We start from the raw sequence: 25,541 nt of genomic DNA on the forward strand, positions 1-25,541 counted from the left end.
GATATTAATGGATTAATGCTATGAAGCAGAACCATAGTGGGCTTCAACTATCTCTCTGAATGATGTCATACTTTCTATCAATTATTCTGGACATTTGTATGTTGGTAGTGTATTTTAAACTGAGGACAGTTTTACATGTGGACATCAACTATGCTAGAGTTCCCACCATGCTCAGATCTATCTTAAATATTTGCAGCAGTTGATTAAGCCATGAATGTGTAAATGAGTCAAAGGCTTTGTGACATTTGACAAAGGCAATATAAATGTCACTTAGCTTTCTCTGGTAGCTTGTTCAATAATCATGGAATTGATAATGAGTTGTTCTTTACACACCTGAAACATTTTGGCATACTCTTTTTACTCTTCAAACAACGTACTGTTTTCTTGTGTTTATAGATTCTTTGAGTGATACAGTCCAAGAATGTTTGATCTCAAGTATGAAATCACGCAGCTGGCTTACATTTGGAGGGGGTCACTGATGTTCTCATCTTTTTATAAAAAATAGGATGTCTTCTATTAAGAAAGATGGGGGGGGCAGCTAGGTGGTACAGTGAATAAAGCACCATCCCTGGATTCAGGAGGACCTGAGTTCAAATCCGGACTCAGACACTTGACACTTACTAGCTTGTGACCCTGGGCAAATCACTTAACCCTCAGTGCCCCACAAAAAAAAAAAAGATGGGACCAGAACTTAGCTCTTCTTAGAGATACAATGATCCAAGATAATTCCAAGACTCATGGTGGCAAATTCTATCCACATCTACAGGAAGAACTGATGGAGTCTGAATGCAGACTGTAGCACGCTATATTAGCATTCTTTTTTTCACTGTTTTTCCCTTTTGTTCTCTTTCTTCTTTTACAACATGACTAATATGGAAATATTTTGTACATGACTCCTCATATATAACCTATGTCAAATTTTTTACAGTGTTACAGAGGAAGAAGAGGGCAAGGAAGGAGGAAAAAAAAGAAATATGGGATCAGGCTTGCAAAAGAGAGGAAGCTGGCACTTCATCTGCCACTGTGCGGTGTTTGAGCCAATGATTATTGATCTTATTTGGCCCCTCTGCTGTCCAGTTGTACAGAGAAGCTTCCAGAGTCATTTCCCTTGATGTAACCATTATATTGTTTATTATATTAATGGTACACAAGCCTACTGTATCTTTCCATCCAGTTTGTGTTTTTAGTATTTTGGACTTGTGGTAAAATATGAAAGTTTTTAACAGTCGGTTAGGATAACTGAAAGACGCCAGTTTTTCAGTTATCCTAACCGACTAATTTAACTGAACTTAATTATCTTTTTATCTCACTCAGTTGAGTGTCATGAACACATACTAAATTTGGCTTTGATCCAGACACATGGTGGTAAAAAGTGTTACAGATTGCATAACTACCTCAAAGTTATGCAGCATAGCACGCAATTTTTACCATCATACTGTCTTTGGTGAAATTAATGAGATTTCAGAATTCCAGACCAGAGTCCAGAGTCCAGAATCCAGACCAGAGTCCAGAATCCAGTTTTCCAGACCAGAATCCAGTTTCCTCCTGATGACATCTTACCACTTCAAGAAGACAAGAGAACTCAGAGACTTTATATGAACTGTTTTGCTTTATTAGCTTTTACTATCTCCTTTCTGTTATATACTATCTGTAACATGTACTCTCTGCAGAGGCTCTCCCTTTGCAAGACTAATGTCAAAGCGTCGGTTCATGAGGAAAGAAAAAAATCGCCCCTCTGGACAAAACTTTCCTCTCTTCCTTTTCTATATTGTTGTTCACATATTATTAGTTAGCAATAGTTATTATATTCTTTTTACTGTTCCATCAAGGAAACATTCCGTTTCTTGAGGAAGCAAAGGGGGGAAATGTGGTAAAATATGAAAGTTTTTAACAGTCGGTTAGGATAACTGAAAGATGCCAGTTTTTCAAGGACCACCCTTTTGGGGAGGAGATGAACAGTCCGCCTGCTGCGCATGTCAGACTGCCTGCGGGGCACTTGACTTCCGGGGTGGAGAGAACGGAAGTAGGGGCTTTTGGGCCTGCTTGGCGGGACTCCTGACGGCGCGGCACAGACGGGCTCTTTCTCCAAAGGTGGCCTTTTCGGTTTGGTGAGTTTTAATAAGGAATATAGACTAAGCATAGACTTAAGACGATTTGTATTGTGTTTCTACTTTCCTATCCTTCTAATCAACATTACCTTGTGACTACCATAACAATAAATAAAAAGGTCTATCTAGAAAACCAAAAGCTTCTTCCATTTACTAGTTTGGGAGATAAATTAAGGGAAAGGTTAAGTAGGGGAGATTTATGATCTAATATCCAATTTTAGATCTCACAGACTTCTTTCAAGACTATAAACAAACAAAAAATTCCCATATTCTTCTTTGGGGCTTCTCTTTCTTCTCTACTGTCTTTCATGATTTTATGTGTGGTATGTATATATTTTTTATGAATTTATATATAAATTCTATACAAATAATAGTTTTTATTGATGCTAAATTATTTTGTTCCTGTTCTACTTTGATTCCTTATTCACATTCATCTTTTAGCTTTCACTTTTAATTGTCAAGAATTTATATATATATATATATATATATATATATATATATATATAAAATATTTTTTTTCCTAGATCCCATTCAGCCTATTTCCTCTATTGCCTTTACTCTCACAATATAGTATTCAGGCATTCTTCTGTGTGAACTGGCTAGATATTGATATAATTTTCCAATTTCTTTCCACAGGTCTTCAATAGTTTTCTCAGAGATTTCTCTATGATGGTATTTGATGTTTGCCCTTGGGAAAACTCCTCAATAACTCCTTTCCTCCTGTGGTCTTTACCATGGCAACAGCCACAGCATGTCCTGTTATGTGCAAATCTGGAAATGTTTGTCAAATACAATGTCAAATTTTGTGAGAATATGTTCATTCACAATCATTTCAGGAGGGAAATAATGTTTTGGTAGCTAGTTACATTATTTTGGGGTATCGAGGTGGCACAGTAGATAGAGAGCTGGCGCTGGAGTCAGGAATTCCTGTGTTCAAATCTGGTTTCAGACATTTCCTATGTGTGTGACCCTGGGAAAGTCACTTAACCCTGTTTGCCTCAGTTTCTTCATCTATACAATGATACAACTGAAATGAATGAACAGCAACAAGAAGTCTATTAATAATAACTCCAAAAAGGCTTTTCAAAACTGAATTCTAAGTAGGCCCATCTTCTTTTCAAAGGCACTCAACACACTGGTGTCATTTTTTCCAGTTCATTACCAGGAAGCCCTTCTGGAATTTGTATTAAAAGTAGATTTTCAATAATTTCAGGCTTTTTCTGCTTTTCCCTCTTGAAATTTAAGTAATGCTTCAATTTCAATTCTTTTAAATAATCAGGGCTTAGGAATGAAGTTTCTGATGGTGATTATAATGATCATGATGGTTGTACCTGTGATTTCATTGGTATAGGGAATTTTTGTTAAGGAAACTCCAAGTAACACTATTGGTTGGCCCTTCCTGTGAAATTTAGTCTTGGAGAGTTGGTGTCTGGGACAATGAAAAGCTAAGTGATTTACCCAGGGTCACATAGTCGAATAACCAGCTGTCCTCACATGCTTACTGCTTCTCCCCACAGGTGGAACAAGAAAGTCTTTACGTTTGTATAGACTACATGGGAACAAGATTGGAAAATTTTCTCATAAAGTCGACAAGGAAACAGGATTGGAAGGTTTCAGATTTGCCCCAAATCACAGAACTAAAAATGGGTGGTAACTCATAATTGCTACCCTTTAGTTAGCAGCTCTTCTTATGAGACTGAGAGGAGAAAAAGTTTCAGGTGGAATGTTATCAAGGATAAAAGTCCTTTGGGTTTAAATGGAGGTACACACGTTGATTTTAATGGCAAATTCCACTCTGGAATAAGATACAAACATAAGAAATGAATCAACTGAAAACTCTCTTTTCCATTGTTGTTGGTTTTTTTTTAAATTCTTGTCTTCTCTCCATCTAAACAGGTATCCTTTGTATCCAAATGAAGTTATAATTGACTCAAGTCCTTCAGTAAGCAGATGACACCAAGATGTTCAGAGATTTGTTTCAAATCTTACATGAAATTCTCACTCCTGCTAGGGTGACATCTTTTGAACACAGTGTTGAAGGAAGAAGGAATGAAACAGGTTCCTACTACGTGTTGGGCACCGTGCTGCTTTACAAATATCATCTCATTCCCACTTCACAACAATCCTGCAAAATAGATGTTGTTATTGTCTCCATTTTATAGCTGAGGAAATTGTGGCAGACAGAGGTTCTGACTTGCTAGTCAGTGTCTGAGGTTAGATTCGAATTCAGGTCTTTCTGACTTACGCAGAGAGCTCTATCCACTGTACCACCTATCAACCTCTAGGTGACCTGTTGGCTTCAAGGTTTATTTAGAATATCTGGAAAAATAGCTTTAAAAACTGCACAGAAGGGGCTAAGGGAGAGGTCAGTATGAGCCTGTCACTGGTAACAACTGTGAGCTGTGTGTCTATCTACTGGGGAGCAGGGCAGGGACGTTACCGGCAAAGGAGAAAGCCATGATCTCTTGGAGATGGGGCGCCGCAGTGGGAGGCCGGTACATGATTTTTCCTTGGTTAACATCTGCCTGCGTGAAATACTGAATGGGGAAGTGAGGCCTGTCTCTGTGCTCGATGATACCTGCAAGAGAGAGCACAAAGCATCCTTACCACCAATTCTGCCCCTGGATGGGAAACCTACCATCACCTCACAACGGGCACAGAGCCTTCCCCGACAAGGCAACGACCTCATTCCACGGTGTCATATACTAGGCTCCCAAAGGAGACCAAATGGCCAAGGCTGCCTATCTCCATGACAACTCTTATCTAGGAGAGGCAGACTTGGAGGCCCTGCCTGGTTCCAGGCAGAGTCCTGCCCAAGAAGCTCTGAACACAAGCAGCAGAAAGGAGAGCCGCTTCTTGCCCAGCCGAGCCTTATCACAGCTGCGGAGCCCACAATCACGCACTCCCCCATCGAAACTCTCCTCTTTACAAAAGGTGAGCAGAGTGCTCCACTCTTTTAGCAGAATCGAGAACAAGATAACCGGACACGAGCTTCTGACTGTGGACAAGCTAACAATACAATGTTGCTTTTCACAGGGGGTAACCAATAACCAGGCAGCACCTGGACCTTACCAGTATCCTCTGGAAGCCCCCTTTGCTGCAACACTTGCCTTGATTGGGCCGCAAAGGGGCAGTAATATTGTATACAATCCTTCCACTTGGACTCTTGGAGTCGACAAAAGAGAGGTGGCGGGGTTGTATCACACTCAGCCGATCCTCCTGAACCTAAAACACAGAGAAAAGAAAACAGGGCTTTCAACGAAAACCAAAACACGGGGCAGAAACGAGAGAAGGAAATGAATATTTATATCATGTGTGCTACATGCCAGGCACTGTGCGAAGCACTTCTATAAATATTATCTCATTTAATCCTCACAACACTGAAAAGTAGGTGCTGTTATTTTCCCGTTTTTGCAGATGAAGAAACTGAGGCAAACGAAACTTGCTAGATTTGAACCCAGGTCATCCTGACTCCAAGTCCAATGCTCTCTCTATCATATCCCTCATCCTGGCCTATTTCTCATCACTTTCTGGCACAAGGTAGGTAGTTTAAGAACACGGTAGACTGATTGTCACCTACACTGTGACAAGGGCATTAAGCTTAATTTTTAATTTAGAACCCAATTAATCCTAATTTATTTGCTTACCAGTTGACTTGATGCTTTGAGGGCTCCTTGCTTTTTTTTTTAATGTTTTTTTATTTTATTTTATTTTTGAGGCAATTGAGGTTAAGTGACTTGCCCAGGGTCACACAACTAGTTAAATGTTAAGTGTCTGAGGCCGGATTTGAACTCAGGTCCTCCTGAATCCAGGGCCAGTGCTTTATCCACTGCGCCACCTAGCTGCCCCGGCTCCTTGCTTTTTAAAATCGTGTATACCCCTCCCTCCCTTGATGCAAATTGCATGCTCTCCTTATTTTATATGATTCATGTCTATGGTCTTCCCACAAATTATCTTCAGAGGAGCTGCCCAATGTGCTTGTCCTTGTTCTGATCCCATTAAAATCTCAAGGGTACTAATATTTAACTTTCATTTTCCCTTCATGGCTGGCCCCCCTCTTTTTCAAGACATCCATTTCCTCAATGATGGCTTTGATAGTACTTTTTGTCCACAAATTGTTGATGGATTCCAGTTAATAGAAGTGTAAACGAATGGCCACAATTCTTACCTCTGCTTTCTCCTTTCAATTTCTGCTGGTGCCCACTCCAGGGAGGCATATTTTTGATCAGCTATTATCTACGTAAGGCTGAGACTGCTAAGGAGTGTGTAAATAAGACTTAGCAGTTGATAGCGACAACTCAGCTATTATTAATTAGGCTTTGGTTGCTCCTGAGAGCCCTGCTCTATGAGGACCAAGATGCTGTAGGGCTAACTCTCCCAAAGTCCTTTCTTTTTCAAAATTACAGATGTGGCAACTATTAATAAGCATGAATATGTCCATATAAAAAGAAGAGAAAAAGAAGGTTCTATATGAAATTTATTACTTAGAGATTGTGTATTTATTACATAAATATTATTTCTTTATTTAATACATAAATTAAATTATTAGACTTAATTTAGTAAAGTAGTACTAACACTGCCCTGTTTATCACAGGTGCATAGCAGTAAATAGAAGAGTAAGCCAGTCTGGAAGACTTTAGTTCATATGTGTCCTCAGACACTTCCTACCAAATAACTTCACTTGTGTTCCTCAGTTTCTTCAAATGTAAAATGCGGTAATAGCATCAACCACCCCGCAGAGTTGCTGAGGATTGAACATAATAATATCATAAAACGTTTGGCACATAGTAGGCACTATATAAATGCTGGCTATTATCATCATTACTATTATTAGTCTCACTTTTATTATTACCCTTTTGTATATTGTTTCATGTTTCACTAATTTGTCCTTATTTCCTTCCATCTTTTCTTCCTTCCTTCCCTTCCTTCCTCTTTCTTTGGCTCTATTACTGCTTCACTTTCTTCTCCCCTCCAGCTATTCTACTTGGAAATTTAATTACTTGTGGTTTTAATGTGAAAACTGGGAAAACTGCCCCTAACTACAAAACCAGGCTCACTATTAACTGCACTTCCACACTTCAGGGATTTTTTTGTAAATCGGATTAAAAAAAACACCAAACACTTATAATAGCTAAATTTTCTTATCATCTCCAACCCCTTCCCACCCCCTCCACGGACTTTTAAATTTAAAAGAAGCTAAAAATTGTCATCCCTCTCTAGCGGTCTCAGCTCCCCAGGCCACCTATACATATGTGCACTCTATTAACCCTTAGTGGATACTGTGCAGGGAGTTGGGGAGCAGTTCTCTGAAAGGCAGGTTCCAACCCTCTCTGTTTTAGCTAGCTTTGTAAAGCTTCATTTCACCAAAAAGCAGTTTCCTCACCCTTTGCCACTCAGCCCTCCCTATTCTTCACCTCCCCACCCGCTACTGAACAAAATTTTGAGTTCTTGTAGCCAGTTTTAACCCTGTGGGGTAGGAGTGAAGGTGCAAATTAGCACAGAAAAAGAAATAAAACTCAGCTACCCAAACTGCCTTGAGGTGGAGGAGGGGGAGACCATTCCAAACTTTTCTAATCCCACCATCTACGTGAACAAGACGCACTCCTCTCCATTTAAAAACCGAGCTTCATTTAGAAGGAATTTTCTCATTTTAAGAAGGATTAAGCTGGGCTCAGGCATACTGAAGGAGAGGGGCTGCAGTCTATTAGAAAAGACTGAATGCTCCAGCTGCTTTGGAGCTGCCCCCAAGGTATGCTTGTCCCTGAAAGAAACATCTTTTGCAGGCTAGGACAAATTCCCGTTGGTAAAGGGTCATATTTCAGGTTGTTGGAATGTAATGAGCTAGGAAAATCGACAGAGTAAACAGTAGCTAGTCCTTCATCCCAAAAGCAGTCAAGTAACAAAAACAAATTTAAAAATACATGTGCATGGCCGGGACTAGCTTTATAATGTCCAATGAAGCACCGACCCTAACGGCTTCAGATATTCCCTGTACAGCCTTTTACTCCAGATAATTGAAAACCTGAAATGCCCTCGGTTAAAAACCCAAGTAACCTTAGGAAAGACTTTAGGGCATAGAAGAACATGGGGGAACCAAGAAAGAATCAAGAGGATAAGGACCTGAATCCTGTCTTCTACACTTACTATAAATGTGACCAATGATGAGTCATTAAATCTGTTTTAGTTTCCTCATCTGCAAAATGGTGATAAGATAATAAGTATCCATCCCCCTCACAAGGTTGTCATGAGGCACAAATGAGGTAATGTTCACCAAGTCAGTCAGACAACAAGCATTTATTAAGATAAGCAGTTACGTGATATTGTAATGATAATAATAATAATAATAGCTAATAACAATAATAATATGGTGAACTCTCTGGTAAGAGTGACCACCAATAGAAAACTATTATGAACAACTTTATTAGTAGTCTACCAATCAAAGTATGTGGTAAATAACTTAAGAACACACATAACTAGAAATATATTTTTTTAATTCCACCAGAGGACCCAACCATCGGCCTGTTCTTGGGGCACAATTAAGATTAGCTAGGATAAGACTAGGTCTGGTTCTTGCATTTATCCACACTTCAGTTTCAGGCAGTCTATTTTCAGTGGCGGGCAGCACTGTTTGATTACGGATTACCAGATAACCTCCTTGGCGAAAGGCATCTTCAGGAAAATGTAAGCAGCAAAATAAACAAGAATGGCTTGAGAGGATGGTGTAGCAGAGAGGGCATGGGACTAAGGAGTCTGGAAGACATGAGTGCAAATAACACCCCAAAGAGCTGCATGACCTTGGCCAATCTGCTTAAGCTCAGTTTCCTCATTCATAGGACGAGACAGGTTGGGTCCAATGTCTTTAAGGTTGCTCGGAAGTATCTTGTCTTCATCCATATGGCACTGATTTCTTCCACTGGGTGTTTATATTTTTTAAGTTTTCCATTCATCATAGTTGGGAGATTATTGAGCATTCAGTATGATAATATTTATGTTTCTTACACTGTTCTTAAATTTGTAAGGATCAATTTTCTGTCCATGTAATTGTGAGCAACAGTTCTATCAGTATTGATGATCTGGTTCAGTGCAGTTTATCTGCTGAATTCTCAAAGGGATTTTTAGAATTTGTATTTATAGTGCAGGAAGGTGTCTTCTCTTAGTTGGTCAAGAGTAGTAAGCTTTCAGTAGGACCTTGGAAAGGTTCAGGATACCAAGATCCAATGCAAAGAATCACGGAGCCCAGAAGACAGAAGAGCAGGCTGGCGTTATTGAAATGTATTTATATTAACAAGGCCAGTGAGGAAGAAAGGCAGGACTAGGACAAGCCCACTAGGCCTTCGAAGAAAAATAGACACGGGTTGGTCCCTGGAAGGAATGGAGACCTGCAACCCAAGTAACCTCTAAGGGGTTTTATAGGGGTCTTATTTGAATTGGGGGAAGGACTCAGGAGCCTGGAACTTAGAATTTGGGCTGATTCATGCTAGTGGAGAATTGGTGGCTGGTTGATATTCATATTTCTTACTCATCAGAAAAAGTGCTTTGGGCTGTTACAGCTGCTCTCACTCTGACATGGTGACTCAGGGTTTGTTTCTTTTTTAAACTTTCCTGGGGTTTCTTCATTCAGCAGGGCAGGGTGGCTTTTAGGGTCATCACATGGTATATAATTCTAGCCCCCTGATCATGTTCTTCTGGAGAGTGGAGAGTTAAATTTCTGCAACCTGCCTTGACATGTAGCATATTTTCCACCAAGTCATTCCATAATCTGTAAAGATCAAGATGTCTTGGTTCTTGAAGCATAACCTTCCTGTAATTTCTGGTGGCAATGATATGATGCCGAATCAGTATTACAAACCCCTGCATTTCTATAAACAAATCTGGGCCGCTCAGTCATTTGTTTGATGCTGGTTTATCCAACTGTTGTCTGAGTTCATGTGGCTGCTACCCACGAAGCCCCTTTTGATTATGCCCTTGGGTCTTGGCTATTTCATAGGGTCCCCACAGAGATAAACATCTTTTGGTATTATTCAACAAATTATCTTCAGTGCCAGATCCTGGCCTTTCTCTGACACTTGACACAGTTAATCTTTCTAGACACTCTCTTAGCTTTGGGATTTCATGACACAACTTTCTGTGTGTGTGTGTGTGTGTGTGTGTGTGTGTGTCTCTATCTGTCAGTCTGTCTGTCTGTCTTTCTCTTCCCCCAATACCTTCTTAGTCTTCTTCACTGGATCTTTATCCATATCATGTATGAACACTAACTATGGGTATACCCCAAGGCTCTCCCCCGGGCTCTCTCTTTTCTCTCTATAACCTCTCACCTGGTGATCTTACCAGTGTCCATAGGCTCAATTAGAATCTCTGCAGACGACTCCAAGTTCTCTATAGCCAGCCCTAGTTTCCTGGCCCATTTCACAGGCTGCCTATTGAATATTTTAAACTAGAGGTCCCAGAAGCATCTCAAACTCAGAAACAAAACTCAAGTTCTCAAAACAGAACTTGTGATTTTTTTTTTAATTTTTTTTTTTTGCAGGGCAATGGGGGTTAAGTGACTTGCCCAGGGTCACACAGCTAGTAAGTGTTAAGTGTCTGAGGCCGGATTTGAATTCAGGTTCTCCTGACTCCAGGGCCAGTGCTCTATCCACTGCCCCATCTAGCTGCCCCTGTGATCTTTCTTCTGAAACTCATCTGTCTTCCAAATTCTCCTATTACCAATGAGGACACCTCTGATCTAGACCTGCTACTTTGTATCATTCGTGACTTCTCACTTTCACAAGATTTTACAAGGGAGGAATCTTACCAACAAGTTATCTATGTATAAGCTATTATTGTTGGTATAGACCTGTTGGGAACTCCTAGTGAGGAAATTACCTCTACCAATGCAGGTTATCAATTATTCTGCCGCATACGGCCTTAAAGAACAGATTCTTATCTTGGGCTCCACAGACCATGGATTTGTGCATAAATTTCAGGTGGTCCATCAATCAGTAAAACAACCAATAAACATTTATTAAGCACCTACTATGTGTCAGACACTGTGCTAAATTCGTGGGTCCAAAAACTTGGATGGGGAAAAATTTACATCTTTATTGTCACTAGCCACTAAGAGTATTTCCTTCCATTAAAAAAAAAGGAACCCATAGGATTCATTAGATTGTCAAACAAGTCAATGACCAAAATTCCTGCCTAAAAAAAAAAAAAAAAGAATTCCTGCCTCAGAGTATTGCCTGGGGTACAGAGAGTTTAAGCGGCATGCCCAGGGTTGTGGAGCCAGCATGGATCAGAGATAGGACAGAAAACCAAGTCTTCCTGGATACAAAGCTGGTACTCTGACTACACTGTGTCTCAATAATATAAGCGTGTATATGTAACGATACATACACACTCAGACAGTTATGCATATAATGTGTATAAACATAACCAGAGTGGTTCCAAAAGGCATTATCTAATGTGGATGAAAATGAATGAAAAACATTTATTAAGATCTGACTATGTGTCAGGTACTATGCTAAATTTCTGAATCACTTGTGAGATAAGTAAAACTACTAATCAATGTTGGTATACTTAAAAATATATAACTTATAAATATCTAATTTTTCATAAATTATTCAAAAATAAATATAGAATGCACGTTATAACTGGAGATGGTTCAAAGGTAAAATAAACCTTACACATGGGGCAGCTAGGTGGCGCAGTGGATAAAGCACCAGCCCTGGATTCAGGAGGACCTGAGCTCAAAACCAGCCTCAGACACTTGACACTTACTAGCTATGTGACCCTGGGCAAGTCACTTAACCCTCATTGTCCCGCAAAAATAGATAGATAGATAGATAGATAGATAGATAGATAGATAGATAGATAGATAGATAAACAGATAGATGATAGATAGATAGATAAACAGATAGATAGATAGATAGATAGATAGATAGATAGATAGATAGATAGATAGATAGACCTTACACAATCTATACACATGGACACACATGTATACAGATCTTTGTGTCTCATTTGCCCACTTTAGAAGCCTGGCAGGCATCAGGAAAGGTAGCTAATTTCTATGTCTCCTAACCTATTCTTTTTTAAACCCTAAATCAGACTGTTTATTGTCATTGGGTAAGTACTGCGCCTGCATGTGTGTTTACATAGAAAATGATGTGTATGAGTATATATTAAAGTTTCAAAAAAAATTAACCCAAGTTCCTCTAGTCAGAATGACAAATTATAGATTCTATAGTGCTGATGAATTATAATTCTTTTATATTATGACGTACAGTGTGAATGTCAATACTACCTATTCATTAAAAACACCCTGCTTTTCTTTCCCCTTTTTGTCTCTGTCTTGTCCAAAACCCATCATTGCTGAAGTTGTAGGTCTTCTCTTTGTTGTGGTTCAAGCCTGCAAGCTTGGAGTTCAATTATGTACAGATATGGAAGCACCAACTCAATGGGCATCCTGTTGGAAGGCATCCTGCTTATACATTTAGCAAGACAGCATTATCATTAACAGATGCTCCATGCACTCCAGGGCTTAACAAGAGTCAGCATCTGCCCAAGAGTAAAAGGTTATAATATTGCAGAGCAGGAGGTTCAGATCATAAGGAAGGCTTTCTCTTCAAAGACAGACAGCACTTTTCTGATCTCATCCATCTATTGTGCCTTGAGAACATAATGATATGATCCTACTTGTCTTGGAATGCTCAGGGGGCAGTGTAGACACCAGGAAGAGCTGGGGAATGACCAGGCCTTCAAGCCTAAGGGAAGACCTTTCAGAAGTGTTGGCCCTCAGGAGCAGCTAGATGGCACAGTGTATAAAGCACCGGCCCTGGATTCAGGAGGAGCTGAGTTCAAATCCGGACTCAGACACTTGACACTTACTAGCTGTGTGACCCTGGGCAAGTCACTTAACCCTCACTGCCCCACCAACAAAAACAACAACAACAACAACAACAAAGAAGTGTTGGCCCTCAGGAACAATGGGTGCAGGGTCATGGCCTTACGGTACCCAAGAGTTCAAGACTATTTATGGGTTCTTCCATCATATTTAGGGTGACAAATGACATAAGGAGCAGGATGTCTCAGCTCCAGCCTGATTCTTCAGGCCTTGAGAAGCAGGAGAGAAGAATTGAGGACTGCACTTGCTTACATTTCTTTTTTTTTTTTTTTAGTGAGGCAGTTGGGGTTAAGTGACTTGCCCAGGGTCACACAGCTAGTGAGTGTTAAGTGTCTGAGGTCAGATCTGAACTCAGGTACTCCTGACTCCAGGGCCGGTGCTCTATCCACTGCGCCATCTAGCTGCCCCTACATTTCTTTTAAAAACTTGACATTATTGTCACATTCCAAAATACTCCCTACATCCTTGGCCTCCTCAAGCCACCATCACCACTCAACTCTCCCTTGTAAGAGAGAAAAAGAGTTCAGTAAAGCCTACTGTCAAAGCAGCCGTATCTGGTAGAGCCCACGGTCCATATCCCACACATCCCATAGTCCCCCGCCTCTCTAGAGAAAGAAGGAAGGTGTGTTTCATCATTTGTTCTCCAGGACCAAGATGAATTACTCTAAAGAATCCATGTTCAGCTGCTTTTTAGTGCTGTTTTCACTGAAATTATGGCTCTTGTGCTGTTGGTCTGTTTATTTCACTCTGTTCCCGTGCATACAAGTCTTCTAATAAGAAGGGTAGATGGCATAATGGATAGATTACCCAGGCATGGAGTTAGTAAGGCCCAAGTTCAAATCTGGCCTCAGACACTTACTACCTGAGTGACCCTGAACAAGTCATTTAACCTCTGTCTGCCTCAATTTCCTTAACTATAAAATTGGAAGAATAATAGCACCTACCCTCCAGGGTTGTTGTGAGGATCCAATGAGATAATAATTGTAAAGTGCTCTGCCCAGTGCCTGGCACATGGTAGGAGATGTTAGTTTTTATTATTTCTTCAACATTCAATTGATCTGTGAGCTCATTGCTTAGGGGATTCCCTTCTGTGACGCAGATCACAACAGCACAATAAAAAAGCATCACTCTTGGGGGCAGCTAGGTGGCACAGTGGATAGAGCACTGGCCCTGGATTCAGGAGGACCCGAGTTCAAATCCGGCCTCAGACACTTGACACTTGCTAGCTGTGTGACCCTGGCAAATCACTTAGCCCTCATTGCCCCACCAAAAAAAAAAAAAAAAGCATCACACTTGTCTCTGTCTTCCCATAAGCTTGCACGGGGGTCCAGCCAACTTGGATGAACGAGGCCTCCCCTGACCTTGTTTGGGTCTCCCTCATCTTCTCTAACTATCATACAATTCTTTGATAACTTCTTTTGCTCCAGTTCTTTGGAGTTCCTCACTGATTATGTGTCCCAGACTGTTCATATCTGTGAGACTCATTTTAAAAATTTATAGAGATGACTATATTCCATGTCTCATCATATGACAATGCTGGTAAAATGTTAGTGGTGAAAAAATGGGGTGTACTTTCATGAAGAGCCAGGGATCAGTCATGAGACAAGCTTTGCCATTTCCAGCCAGCTCTTCTCCTGTTAGTAAAGCAATTTCCAAGGTTGCTCTGATTTTCTTGTATTCATTGTCCTCTTTAGAATAGTAGCATTCATTTAGGTGATCAGAATATCCAAGTTTTAAGTCTTTCCAACTGGTTCATTTTTATAATACTGATATTGCAGTGGTTCTGCTCACTTCACTCTGTATCCGTTCATGTAAGACTTTCTATGCCTCAATGAAATTACATTTTTTCTCTTATTTTTTATAGCACAGTACTGTTCCATCACATCCCGATACCATATTTGGTTCAGCCATTCCCCAGTCGATGGGTATCCCACCACACAAAGAGCTGCTATAAATATTTTTGTACATACTCTTGCCCTTTCTCTGATCTCTTTGGAATACAGATGTAACAGCCATATAGCCAAGCCAAAGGGCTTGCACTGTCTGGTAACTTTCATGCATAATTCTAGGTGCGTTGGACTCATTCAAAGCTCCCTCAAGAGCACACTGATGTGCTCTTTCCCCATAAGTCCTTCATGACAAATTCAGGGGGCACAGTGATTTTTCTGGCATGATTCCCAGGCTTAAGCTCCTCTTCTCCTCTTAGTTTTCCCCTTCTTACTCAATCTCCATCTTTCCGGCTTTCTTCCTCTCAATAGCAGTCAGATCTGAATGCGTTCTCTCCGTCAATCTCCTCCTTTCTTTCCTGATGTCAGCAGGAGGTAACAAAGGCAAGCAATAGCCTCATTATATCCCCTGCTGAGAAGACAATATTTAGAATATCTGAGTATTATGTTCATTTCCTGATGCCCCTCTGTCCTTAGACAGCAGCTGCAAATTACACCATATTATGATTTCAAAAAGGCAAAGTCATAATATTCTTGTGGACAAGAAGGAAAAACGTGAGATGAATAACAGCAGTCATGTGGACTTAGAGCAGTAAAAAAAAAACTTACTCAAACTGTTTATTAATATCAATATGTGGGGAGGTCTTGAACAATAGTAACTATACATATATGCATAAAGATACACAAATATATGTCTGTATACATACACATAGATGCATATGCAGAGAATATTTTATGACTAGCAAATCACTCTATCCTTCAAGGCTCCAGACTGGCTTTTGTGCCAACTCAGATAAAGAACTGCTTACCAAATTGCAGATGATGCAAAGACAGAGAACAAAGTCATTTGATAATACCCAGGATTCAAAAGTATCTCGACAGGCTGAAATAATGGACCCGAACAAAAACTGGCAGGCATGGTATCGGCACAAATATAAAATCCAACATTTAAGAAGAGCACAGCGGTCTAAATCCGCAGAAGGGAAGACATCCCGCAGCTTAACAGTCACATGAAGGGATTAGCTCTAGAGGACAGACAGGACTAAGAGCAATGGGAAAATGGCTGAAAGAGGCAGATTGATTTAGGCTTGACATAGGGGAAAATGTCCTAAAAATAGAGGGAGTTGTCTTATGAGCTAATGGGTCCCCTATGATGAAGGTGTTCGATGAGAGGCTGGATAAACACCCACGAGACGGGTTACCGAGAAATTCTTACACATTCTGCATAATGAGTTCAAAGCTCTGAGATCCCATGATTCTCTCTGCAGCCAATGGAAAAATATGTGGATACCCTAAGTGACAAAGGGGCGATGAATAAGATCACTGTGAAGTCAGGAGTTCACCTAGTGTGAAGGAAGCAACACTTTCATTCTCATTTCATTCTCATCGCATTGTCTAAAGAAAGGAATGGCAAGGAAACGTCTCACGCCAAACTCACGGTCATATGCAGATTGGCTCCCAGGAAGAGCTTTGGAGGCTCCGGTGTTTTTGGCAAGATGGCGATGTTGAATACTTGGTTCTCCAGATGGGCCTGGGGGGCAGTTGGACTGGATACCTGTGACGGCAGGACAGAGAGTTAAGACTCTACTAGATGGGAACAGATTCCCTCTGAGATAGTCAAGACACACTTGAGCCAGCGAGGTGACACAATGGATAGACTTTTGAGGGATATAGAGTGCTAGGCTTGGAGTCAGGAAGACCTGAGTTCAAATGTGGGCTCAGACACTTACTAGCTGTGTGATCCTGCGCAAGTCATTTGAACCCTCCCTGCCTCAGTTTCTTCAACTATAAAACCTCCCAAGTCATTGTGAATGAAATGAGACAATATTTGTAAAACACTTAGCACTCTGAGTCTGGTACACAGTAGGTTATTAATATTTATCACCTACTGTTTTTTTCTTCCTCACACATTGTGACTTCATACCATCGGTCACCTGGTGCCAGCGATGCACTCTGTGCTTTCCTCTGCCTACTCCAAGCTCAGCTCCAACTTCAATGCCAATACAAAGCTCTTCCTGATCCCCACAGCTGCTGGTGCTTCCCCCACACATTACACTGTATTTTTATATGTTTGTGTGTGTGTGTGTGTGTGTGTGTGTGATAAATGTAAGCTCTTTGAGAACAGAGACGGTTTCATTTCTGACTTGATACCATCACTTCATAGCTCAGTGACTGAGCCTGTGATGGTAGATTTTTAAAAATGCCCTCCTGGTCAATGGCTTCACAGCATCTTCCATCTCTGACTTTGGTCAGAGATGGTTACTGATTCAGGCAACAGAGTTTTTCAGGTTCCCTCATTTCCCATGACAGCTAACACCCACACACCCACACACCCACACACACCCAGGATGGTCAACCATGAGATGAGGTTAAATAGGGCAACTAGGCACAAAATAGAGAATCTTTTTCTGGCTTGTGAAATACACGTTTATATTTGTGGGTTTTCTAAATTTCTTGTGTTTCTTCAATGTTTCACCCTTTGCCCTCCAGTTCACTCATCATATTCTCTTGTTATTGTTAATTTTTTTTTCATTTTAGTGATATCTTTTGTTTTAACATCACCTTCCTTGTTAAATATATCCTTTCCACTGCAAATGAAGTATTCAAAGGAAGGAAGGAAAAAAAGAAGGGAAGGATGAAAGGAGAAAAGAAAGAGGAAGGAAGGAAGGAAGGAAGGAAGGAAGGAAGGAAGGAAGGAAGGAAGGAAGGAAGGAAGGAAGGAAGGAAGGAAGGAAGGAAGGAAGGAAGGAAGGAAGGAAGGAAGGAAGGAAGGAAGGAAGGAAGGAAGGAAGGAAAGGAAAGGAAAGGAAAGGAAAGGAAGGAAGCAAAATTAAGTAAGGCAGGGGCAGCTAGGTGGCGCAGTGGATAGAGCACTGGCCCTGGATTCAGGAGGACCTGAGTTCAAATCCAGTCTCAGACACTTAACACTTACTAGCTGTGTGACCCTGGGCAAGTCACTTAACCCCAACTGCCTCACTAAAAAAAAAAAATTAAGTAAGGCATCAAGTGAGTCTGATGGTGTATGTGACAGTGATTTGGTGGAGGAGAGGGGTTGTTGCTTCCAAGACTGTTTAAATCTATTTTGGGGGGCGGGGTGCTGCTAGTGAGAGCATTTGATTTTTCTTTCCTTTTTTATTCCCCTCTCCCCTACCCACCAAATACAACGTGAGAGTCAGGATTCAAACCCAGGTCTGACCAGGTTGCACATCCTGTTCTGTCTGCCCCAGACGACAGCAGCTTCCTCATGCCAAAGACGATTGAATGGGCATGCTCTCCCCTAAGTAAGTCACGGTGTCTTTTAATAGGACACACATTACAGAAATGCCGAGTCTTAACACACAGACTAACAGATGGAAGGTATTGATAGCTCATGACAGCATTTCGGGACGAAAACAGAATTAAATCCGCGGAGCTCAGTTCATCTCATTTAGTCCATAAACCAAACAAAAAGGTGAAAGAGAAGGGCAGGAATAAATAAAAGCACAACATTTATCTCATTTTAGATCTATTTAATACCACTAACACAGTGAATGGAAAATGACTGGCCACTTACACAAGCCCACGTTTAGACAGACACTTTTAGGGAAGTTGGTTTAGATAAAAAATACAAGGTCTGGTGTCTTTATAACAACATTCACAAAACTCAGATATCTCAATGAGCTCTGTCCCCTTCAGAGAAATATTATGGGAGGCTCAATGATTCCTCCGCTGATGCTGTCATTACACCATGCATTTCTATAGCTCCTCCTTGGGGAACATCTCTAGAACCAAGGTATGAGTCACACAAAAAGATAGATCCATCTCCTCTATTTTGGGGGGACCTAACGCTAGGCTGATCTTAGCCAAAGTCTTCTCAAATACAAGTTTGGATATCACTGCAAAAGACACATGACTTGTGTTAAGAATTTTACAAATATTATTCCATTTCATCCTCACAATAACCCTGGGAGGGAGATGCTATTTTTATCCCCATTTGAAACATGAGAAAACTGAGGTGAATGAAGATTAAGGGACTTTCCCAAGGTCGCAAAGCTAGTAAGAGTCTGAGGCCAAACAGAACTCAGCTCTCCAGAGTCCGCATTCTCTCCAATGAATCGTCTGTTGTTGTTTGTCCCTCATTCCCAAAGAGGACCATGACATTGTGGTGATGTCATGACTTGCACTGAATTAGATTTAAGTGAAGGAGGGCTGTGCAAACGTCACCAACTTCACTCTCTCTCTTCCAGAGCTATCTGGGTCTAATAACAAGATAGATACCAGGATAACTGGAGATGACCTCAGATGTTTAAGGCAACTGGAGTTAAATGACTTTCCCTGGGTCACACAGCTAATAACTGTCTGAGGTGAGGTTTGAACTCAGGTCCTCCCAACTTCAGGGTCAGTGCTCTATCCATTGCACCACCTAGCTGCCTAGCAAGGCTAATAATAAGAATGTGACACAGACTTTGAAGGAAATTCCAAAGAAAAGCATTTTCAAAAATGCCTCTAAGAATTTGGGAAGGGGAGCAGCTAGGTGGTGCAGTGGATAGAGCACTGGCCCTGGATTCAGGAAGACCTGAGTTCAAATCCGACCTCAGACACTTAACACTTACTAGCTGTGTGATCCTGGGCAAGTCACTTAACCCCAATTACCTCACCAAAACAAACAAACAAAAAAATAATTTGGGGAGGGTTAGGGCAACTAGGTGGCACAGTGGATAAAGCACCAGCCCTGGATTCAGGAGAACCTGAGTTCAAATCTGGCCTCAGACACTTGACACTAGCTGTATGACCCTGGGCAAGTCACTTAACCCCAATTGCCTCACAAAAAAAAAAAAGATTTTTTAAAAATTGGGGGAAGGGGAGTTACTTGAATAAGTATATCATCTCCCAAGGTGAATAATTTGAAGAAGATTAAATTAATCTGGGTATTACGCATGTCAAAAATCAACCATGGTACCTCATACTCAGACCTTGTACAGTATTGGTTAGTTATTGGGTGACATGACATATGAGTCATCTGAAGAATCTACATTCCCAACAACTGTAGCGGACATCTTCCTACTGTATGATATGATTATGGATTTGAGTCAGATTAAACTCTGAGGATGGGTTCTGGAAGGTACCCAGCCCTGCCCCAGTATAGTTCGCTTAGAAGTTTATTGTTTGTCAAATTCTCACTGTCTCCTTTAAGTTTTATTGCCAATTAACAGTATTTTTACTTCTGCTCAGTCTCCCCACTTGTCAGCTACATATTAGTTTTGTCTGCAATCTATCATGTATCAGAACCCCAGTCCCTGTTGAGTGGGTCAGGGAGTTTGCCCACCAATTCAATACTCAGGACTCAAGAAGAAAGGATGGGCCTCGGCACAGGATGCAGCAATTGAGTTGAGACCAGATGTTAAGTGACATGTCTCTTTTTCTCAGAGCAGAATCCCCTTGGCCCTGGGGTCCCAACAATGGATTATTCTTTTCTTCCCAATATAGCCGAAGATAAATTTTAACCCTGTCATCCTTCTAGAATTGACACGACTGCAGAACAATGCTGAAGCACCTGAGTGATTCTTCCTGTTATTCAGGTTGAATATCTTTAGAGACAGGGGCCGGGAGAGGGGAGTCAGTGGGAACTGTGAGATCTGAAACATCTGACTGTTACTCCCCTGTTTCCTCTTCCTTTGGTTTGACCTTGTTCCCCCTCCCCTTTTCCCCCTTCTTCCTGGAACACGTATGCATGTCTCCATACATTGATCACGAGCTAAACACGCACCCTGGGTGAGACAGGATTGGATGTTAGATTGTGAGCTCGACCTAGTATGCGTGGGGACTTCCCCTATAAAAGGTCAAGGCATGTATCAGCTAGCGCGGCTCAGGTATTGAGTTTGTCCATTCCCATGGGAATGTAATAAATCTGTCTCTGCTTGACTTGGTGGTCTCCTCGAGTTCTTTGGGTAAACTGAGGCAGTTTGCCCCATACACTACCAAAGTTTGCACTTTACTGGCCTAGTCTTCAAGAGCCTGAGATCTCCTCTACACCTCAGGGAGGCACTGGAAAAAGGTTTTTGTGGAGGAATGGTTTATTTCATGTGTTACCGTGAAAACTAGATGGAAACAGAGCCACCAGAAAGAAAAATGCCTGGTCCTTGATGCTCACAGCCACTTAAGCTACAGCTTGGGATAGTGTGTCCCATGTTTTTCTTGGTATTTTGAACTAAATCTGTTCTATAAACATTTCTGGAATGAATTAAAAATTATTTGTTCCTAGGGGTCTATTTGGAGAACCATAGATTAAAATCCCTTGGGAAGAACACTTTGAATTGGCAGATGGAGCTACCTATCTTAAGGGCTTGTAAGAATGCTTGTGTTCATTACGACATCGACATAAAATTACCCAGTCCTTTTTTTTTTTATATTAGATACTTTGTTGTCTCATTTATCTGTACACACACATTGCTGTTGTTGCTGGAGTCACACTGGAAGTTACTGAGATAAGAGCCAGAGGGTACCTGGAAGTTGAAGGAGTCGCTTTGCGCCTGGGCACCCGAATGCTTGTACCACACGATTCCTTCGTTGATGTCTTGCTGGGTGAACGTGTTGGTGGGTGTTGCCATTCTCCCATCGGGCAGGTGCTGCCTCCCATCCACTGGAATGCCTGCAGGCATGTTCATCAAAAGAACCACCTCCCCTGTAGGAGCACAGAGCATAATTACCACGAGGTAGACAGGCTGTGTGAACCCTTTACAGCCTCTTTTCTAAAATATCCAGGGTGGATGGGCTGCCAGGAGCTTCTATCCTTCCACCAGGCAGATATTGCTGCCCATGTAGTAGACTATAGCCATGTTTCATCCAAGGATCTCCCTCCCCTGAGAGAGCAGACTTTTTTTTTCTTTTCTGACTGTCCAGCAAGGATGAGGTATCAAAAAAGATGGTAATCAGTACAGAACCAAAGACTTCATTGACAAAAGTCTAAGAAATGCCCTACCTTCTCTGCAAACAGAAGCAAAGTATGAGACAATTGACTTATGTCCACTGACATCAGACAGGAGAACCAAAGAGACAAAGGGAGAGGAAGGGGTGCAGTGGACAAAGGACTGGCCTCTGAAGCAGAAAGCCCTTGGATCAAGTCCCATCTCTATCATATGCTGAGTCTGGCCCTCGGCAAATCACTTCACTCCTCAGAATTCTACGAAATTCTCTAAGACTTTATTTAAGTTGCAAAGAAATTACCACCCCCATTGGTAGGAGTTTTCTCATGCAGGAGTTACCTCTATCAATGAAATCAAAGATCTAGTCCCTATCTTCAAAGAGTATCCAAATGAGAATATGGAGATTTGTGAAAATGTGTTGTTATGAATTGATCAACTTTTATCTTAAAAAAAACAAAACAGAAGAGGGGAGAGGAAGGGTTTTTTCCCCCCAAAAAAGAGAGGCTGACCAAAAAGTTAGCTATAATTTGGAGACAAACTCAAGAAAATCTATTTGGAGGGTTGAGGCAATTGGGGTTAAGTGACTTGCCCAGAGTCAAGTGTCTAAAGCCAGATTTGAACTCAGGTTCTCCTGACTCCAGGGCCGGTGCTCTATTCACTGCGTCACTTAGCTGCCCCTAAGAAAATCTATTTTTAAAGAATTTAGTTTGCATTACAATTTTCTGTGATCTGCATATCACACCAATATTTAGGGTTTCTTTTTTTGTATAATTTCTTTTTTTTCTTTTTTCTTTCTTTCTTTTTTTTTTTTGCAGGACAATGAGGGTTAAGTGATTTGCTCAGAGTCACACAGCTAGTAAGTGTCAAGTATCTGAGGCCAGATTTGAACTCAGGTCCTCCTGAATCCAGGGCTGGTGCTTTATCCACTGCGCCCCCTAGCTGCCCCATTTTGTATAATTTCTGACAACTCTATTTCAATAGAATTGGTTTCCTTTCTTCTTCTTCTTTTTTTTTTTAGTGAGGCAATTGGGGTCAAGTGACTTGCCCAGGGTCACACAGCTAGTAAGTGTTAAGTGTCTGAGGCCAGATTTGAACCCAGGTACTCCTGACTCCAGGGCCCGTGCTCTATCCACTGCACCACCTAGCTTCCCCTTGTATAATTTCTAAAAGTGTTCCTTACTACTCAATTTCTTTGAACCTTATTTGAAGTGAAAATGTGAAATTTGTGCCTTTAAATAAAACATCTTTCCCCACCTGAAACTATTAGCCTCTTTTTAAAAAAAAAAAGTCAATTTTCTCCTATTTTCAGCTCTGAATTTTCTCCACACTATCCTTTTCATAGAGATGATGTTTACGAAACAAACAATGGAGACAACTAAGATATAACAAGTAGGGCATTATGCCATCCAATAAAGAGTAATGAGAAAGACCTGGAGTCAGGAAGACCTGAACTCAAGTCCCATTTGGAACTCATTTTCCCCATCCACAAAATGAAGTGGCTCACTGGAAAGAGTACTACCCCAGGGTCAGGAGGACCTGAGTTCAAATTCAGCCTCAGACACTAGCTGTGTGACCCTGGGCAAGTCATTTCACCCTGTTTGCCTCCGTTTCCTTATCTGTAAAATGAGTTGGAGAAAGAAATGGCAAATTACTGTAGTACCTTTGCAAAGAAATGGGGTCACAGAGAGTCCGATGCAACTGAAATGCCTCATCAATAACAAAATAACTATAGTACTTGTCTTGTAACAACCCTGGGTGACTCAAATGTCGTGGAATTCAAATGAGAGAAAGTATATAAAATGTGTGGCAAACTTTAAAGTATTCCATAAAAATCTATATATCTATATCTATACATACACATATATACATATATATGGTATATATGGGCCACTAACAAATCATCTTCTCATACAAATGCGACAACCAATAAATGTGGAAAAAGTCCTAAGCAAATCAGAGGATCTAATTAAATATACATGTGTGAGTGCATACACAACATGTAAATATGACAACAAACGTTCTTTGATATGTGATCACATCTTGGTTAAACAGAATTATTTCACAGCTGACAGACAGAGCCAAAAAGGGTTTGGTTGTTGTTATTGTTTTAACTGTAGACCTTTCTTGTTTCAGTGAAGAAACCGGACTGTTCAACCGCTTTTCTTCTCCCACAAAGCATAAGTTAAGAATTACACTTGAAAGAATTGACAAAGGCAGAAAAAACATTTTTCAATCCTTATCTATTTACATTCATTTTTTAGCATCCATAATTATGACGTCTTCACAAATGAATCCGGACTTTGAATTGGGCTTGAAAGATCGGTAAGATGTCTACATGTAGAGAATGGGAGAGAAGGAAGTCAGAGAGAGAGAAGTTAGAGATAGACTGTGGATAGTTCTTTTGTGCCAGGCTAAAAGAGTTTAAATATGATTTAATAAGCAAAGGAAAACTATTAAAGATTCTTGAGTGACCTGATCAAGCCAGACCATGAAGAAGATTAGCGGTGTGCAGGACGAATTAGATGGACAGACATTAAAGAGTAGGACAGCAGTCAGGAGGTGAATGAAGGTAATAGTTCAGGTGAGGAGCAATATGGGGGTTAACCATGGTGTTTGTAGTAGGAGGTAATAATACTTAAATGACAGAACTGCATTGTTAAGGAATGTGATTTGTGAACTTTGATGAGCAATATAAATGTTCTGAGAGGCAGGAAGGAATAGCAGATGGAGATTAGGCCTCAGAGTTTTGGGTTCAAGTTTTGGCTCAAACATATACTAGTTGTGTGACACTGGGCAAGCTACTTAACCCTCCAGTGCCCTAGACCAGTGGTGTGAGACTTAAATAGAAAGGGGTGGGGCCGGGGGGGGTGTACTTCTTAGAAAACACAAATTAACATTATCTATGTTTTGTTGTATTTTTGTCTATTTTAAAAATATTTCCCAATTAACTATCCCCAAAGGCTTATAAAGAACTGTGCATACCTTTTGATCCAGCAATATCACTGCTAGGTTTATAGCCTGGAGATATCCCCAAAAAGAGAAAAAAAACTATTTGTACAAAAATATTTATAGCAGCTCTTTTTGTGGTGGTTAAGAATTGGAAATCAAAGGAGTGTCCATCAACTGGGGAATGGCTAAACAAGTTGTGGTATATTATGATGGTGATGGAATATTATTGTACTATAAGAAATAACAAGCAGGATGATTTCAGAAAGGCTTGGAAAGACTTGTATAAACTGATGTATAGTGAAGTGAGCAGAACCAGGTTCACAAAGACAGCAATATTGTCTGATGAAGAACTATGACAACTATTCCCAGCAGTACAATGATCCAAGATAATCCCAAAAGACTACTGATGAAGCATAAGATCGATCTCCAAAGAAAGAACTGATAACTGATTGAACACAGACTCGAGCATGCTATTTTCCACTTTTTTCATTTTTTTCTTTTATTCAAGTTTTCTTGTGCAAAATTACTAATATGGCAATATTTTACATAATTTCACAGGTATAACCCATATCTGATTGATTGCAGGGGAGGGAGTGAAAGAAGGATAAAATTTGCAACTCAAAACTATAAATAAAAATGTTCATTATTCTAAATAAATAAATAAATTTTCCCCAATTATAGTTCAATCAGATCTTGACTCCACAGGAGTTTTTCAGGCTGCTTGTAGCCCTCTGAGAGTTTGACACCTCTG

The 25,541-nt window shown here is 40.7% G+C and overlaps 1 protein-coding gene across 1 annotated transcript in view; it reads right to left on the reverse strand.

Moving 5' to 3' along the window:
* Window positions 1–25,541, reverse strand: part of FRAS1 (Fraser extracellular matrix complex subunit 1) — a 515,723-nt gene that overhangs the window by 129,869 nt on the left and 360,313 nt on the right. Inside the window, 4 exon segments of the mRNA XM_043971175.1 lie at window positions 4,549–4,686; window positions 5,219–5,333; window positions 16,378–16,494; window positions 21,422–21,600. Of these exon segments, the coding sequence (XP_043827110.1) occupies window positions 4,549–4,686; window positions 5,219–5,333; window positions 16,378–16,494; window positions 21,422–21,600 (549 nt within the window).

This window comes from Dromiciops gliroides, chromosome 6, assembly GCF_019393635.1.
Source record: "Dromiciops gliroides isolate mDroGli1 chromosome 6, mDroGli1.pri, whole genome shotgun sequence".
In the NCBI taxonomy this organism is placed as follows: domain Eukaryota; kingdom Metazoa; phylum Chordata; class Mammalia; order Microbiotheria; family Microbiotheriidae; genus Dromiciops; species Dromiciops gliroides.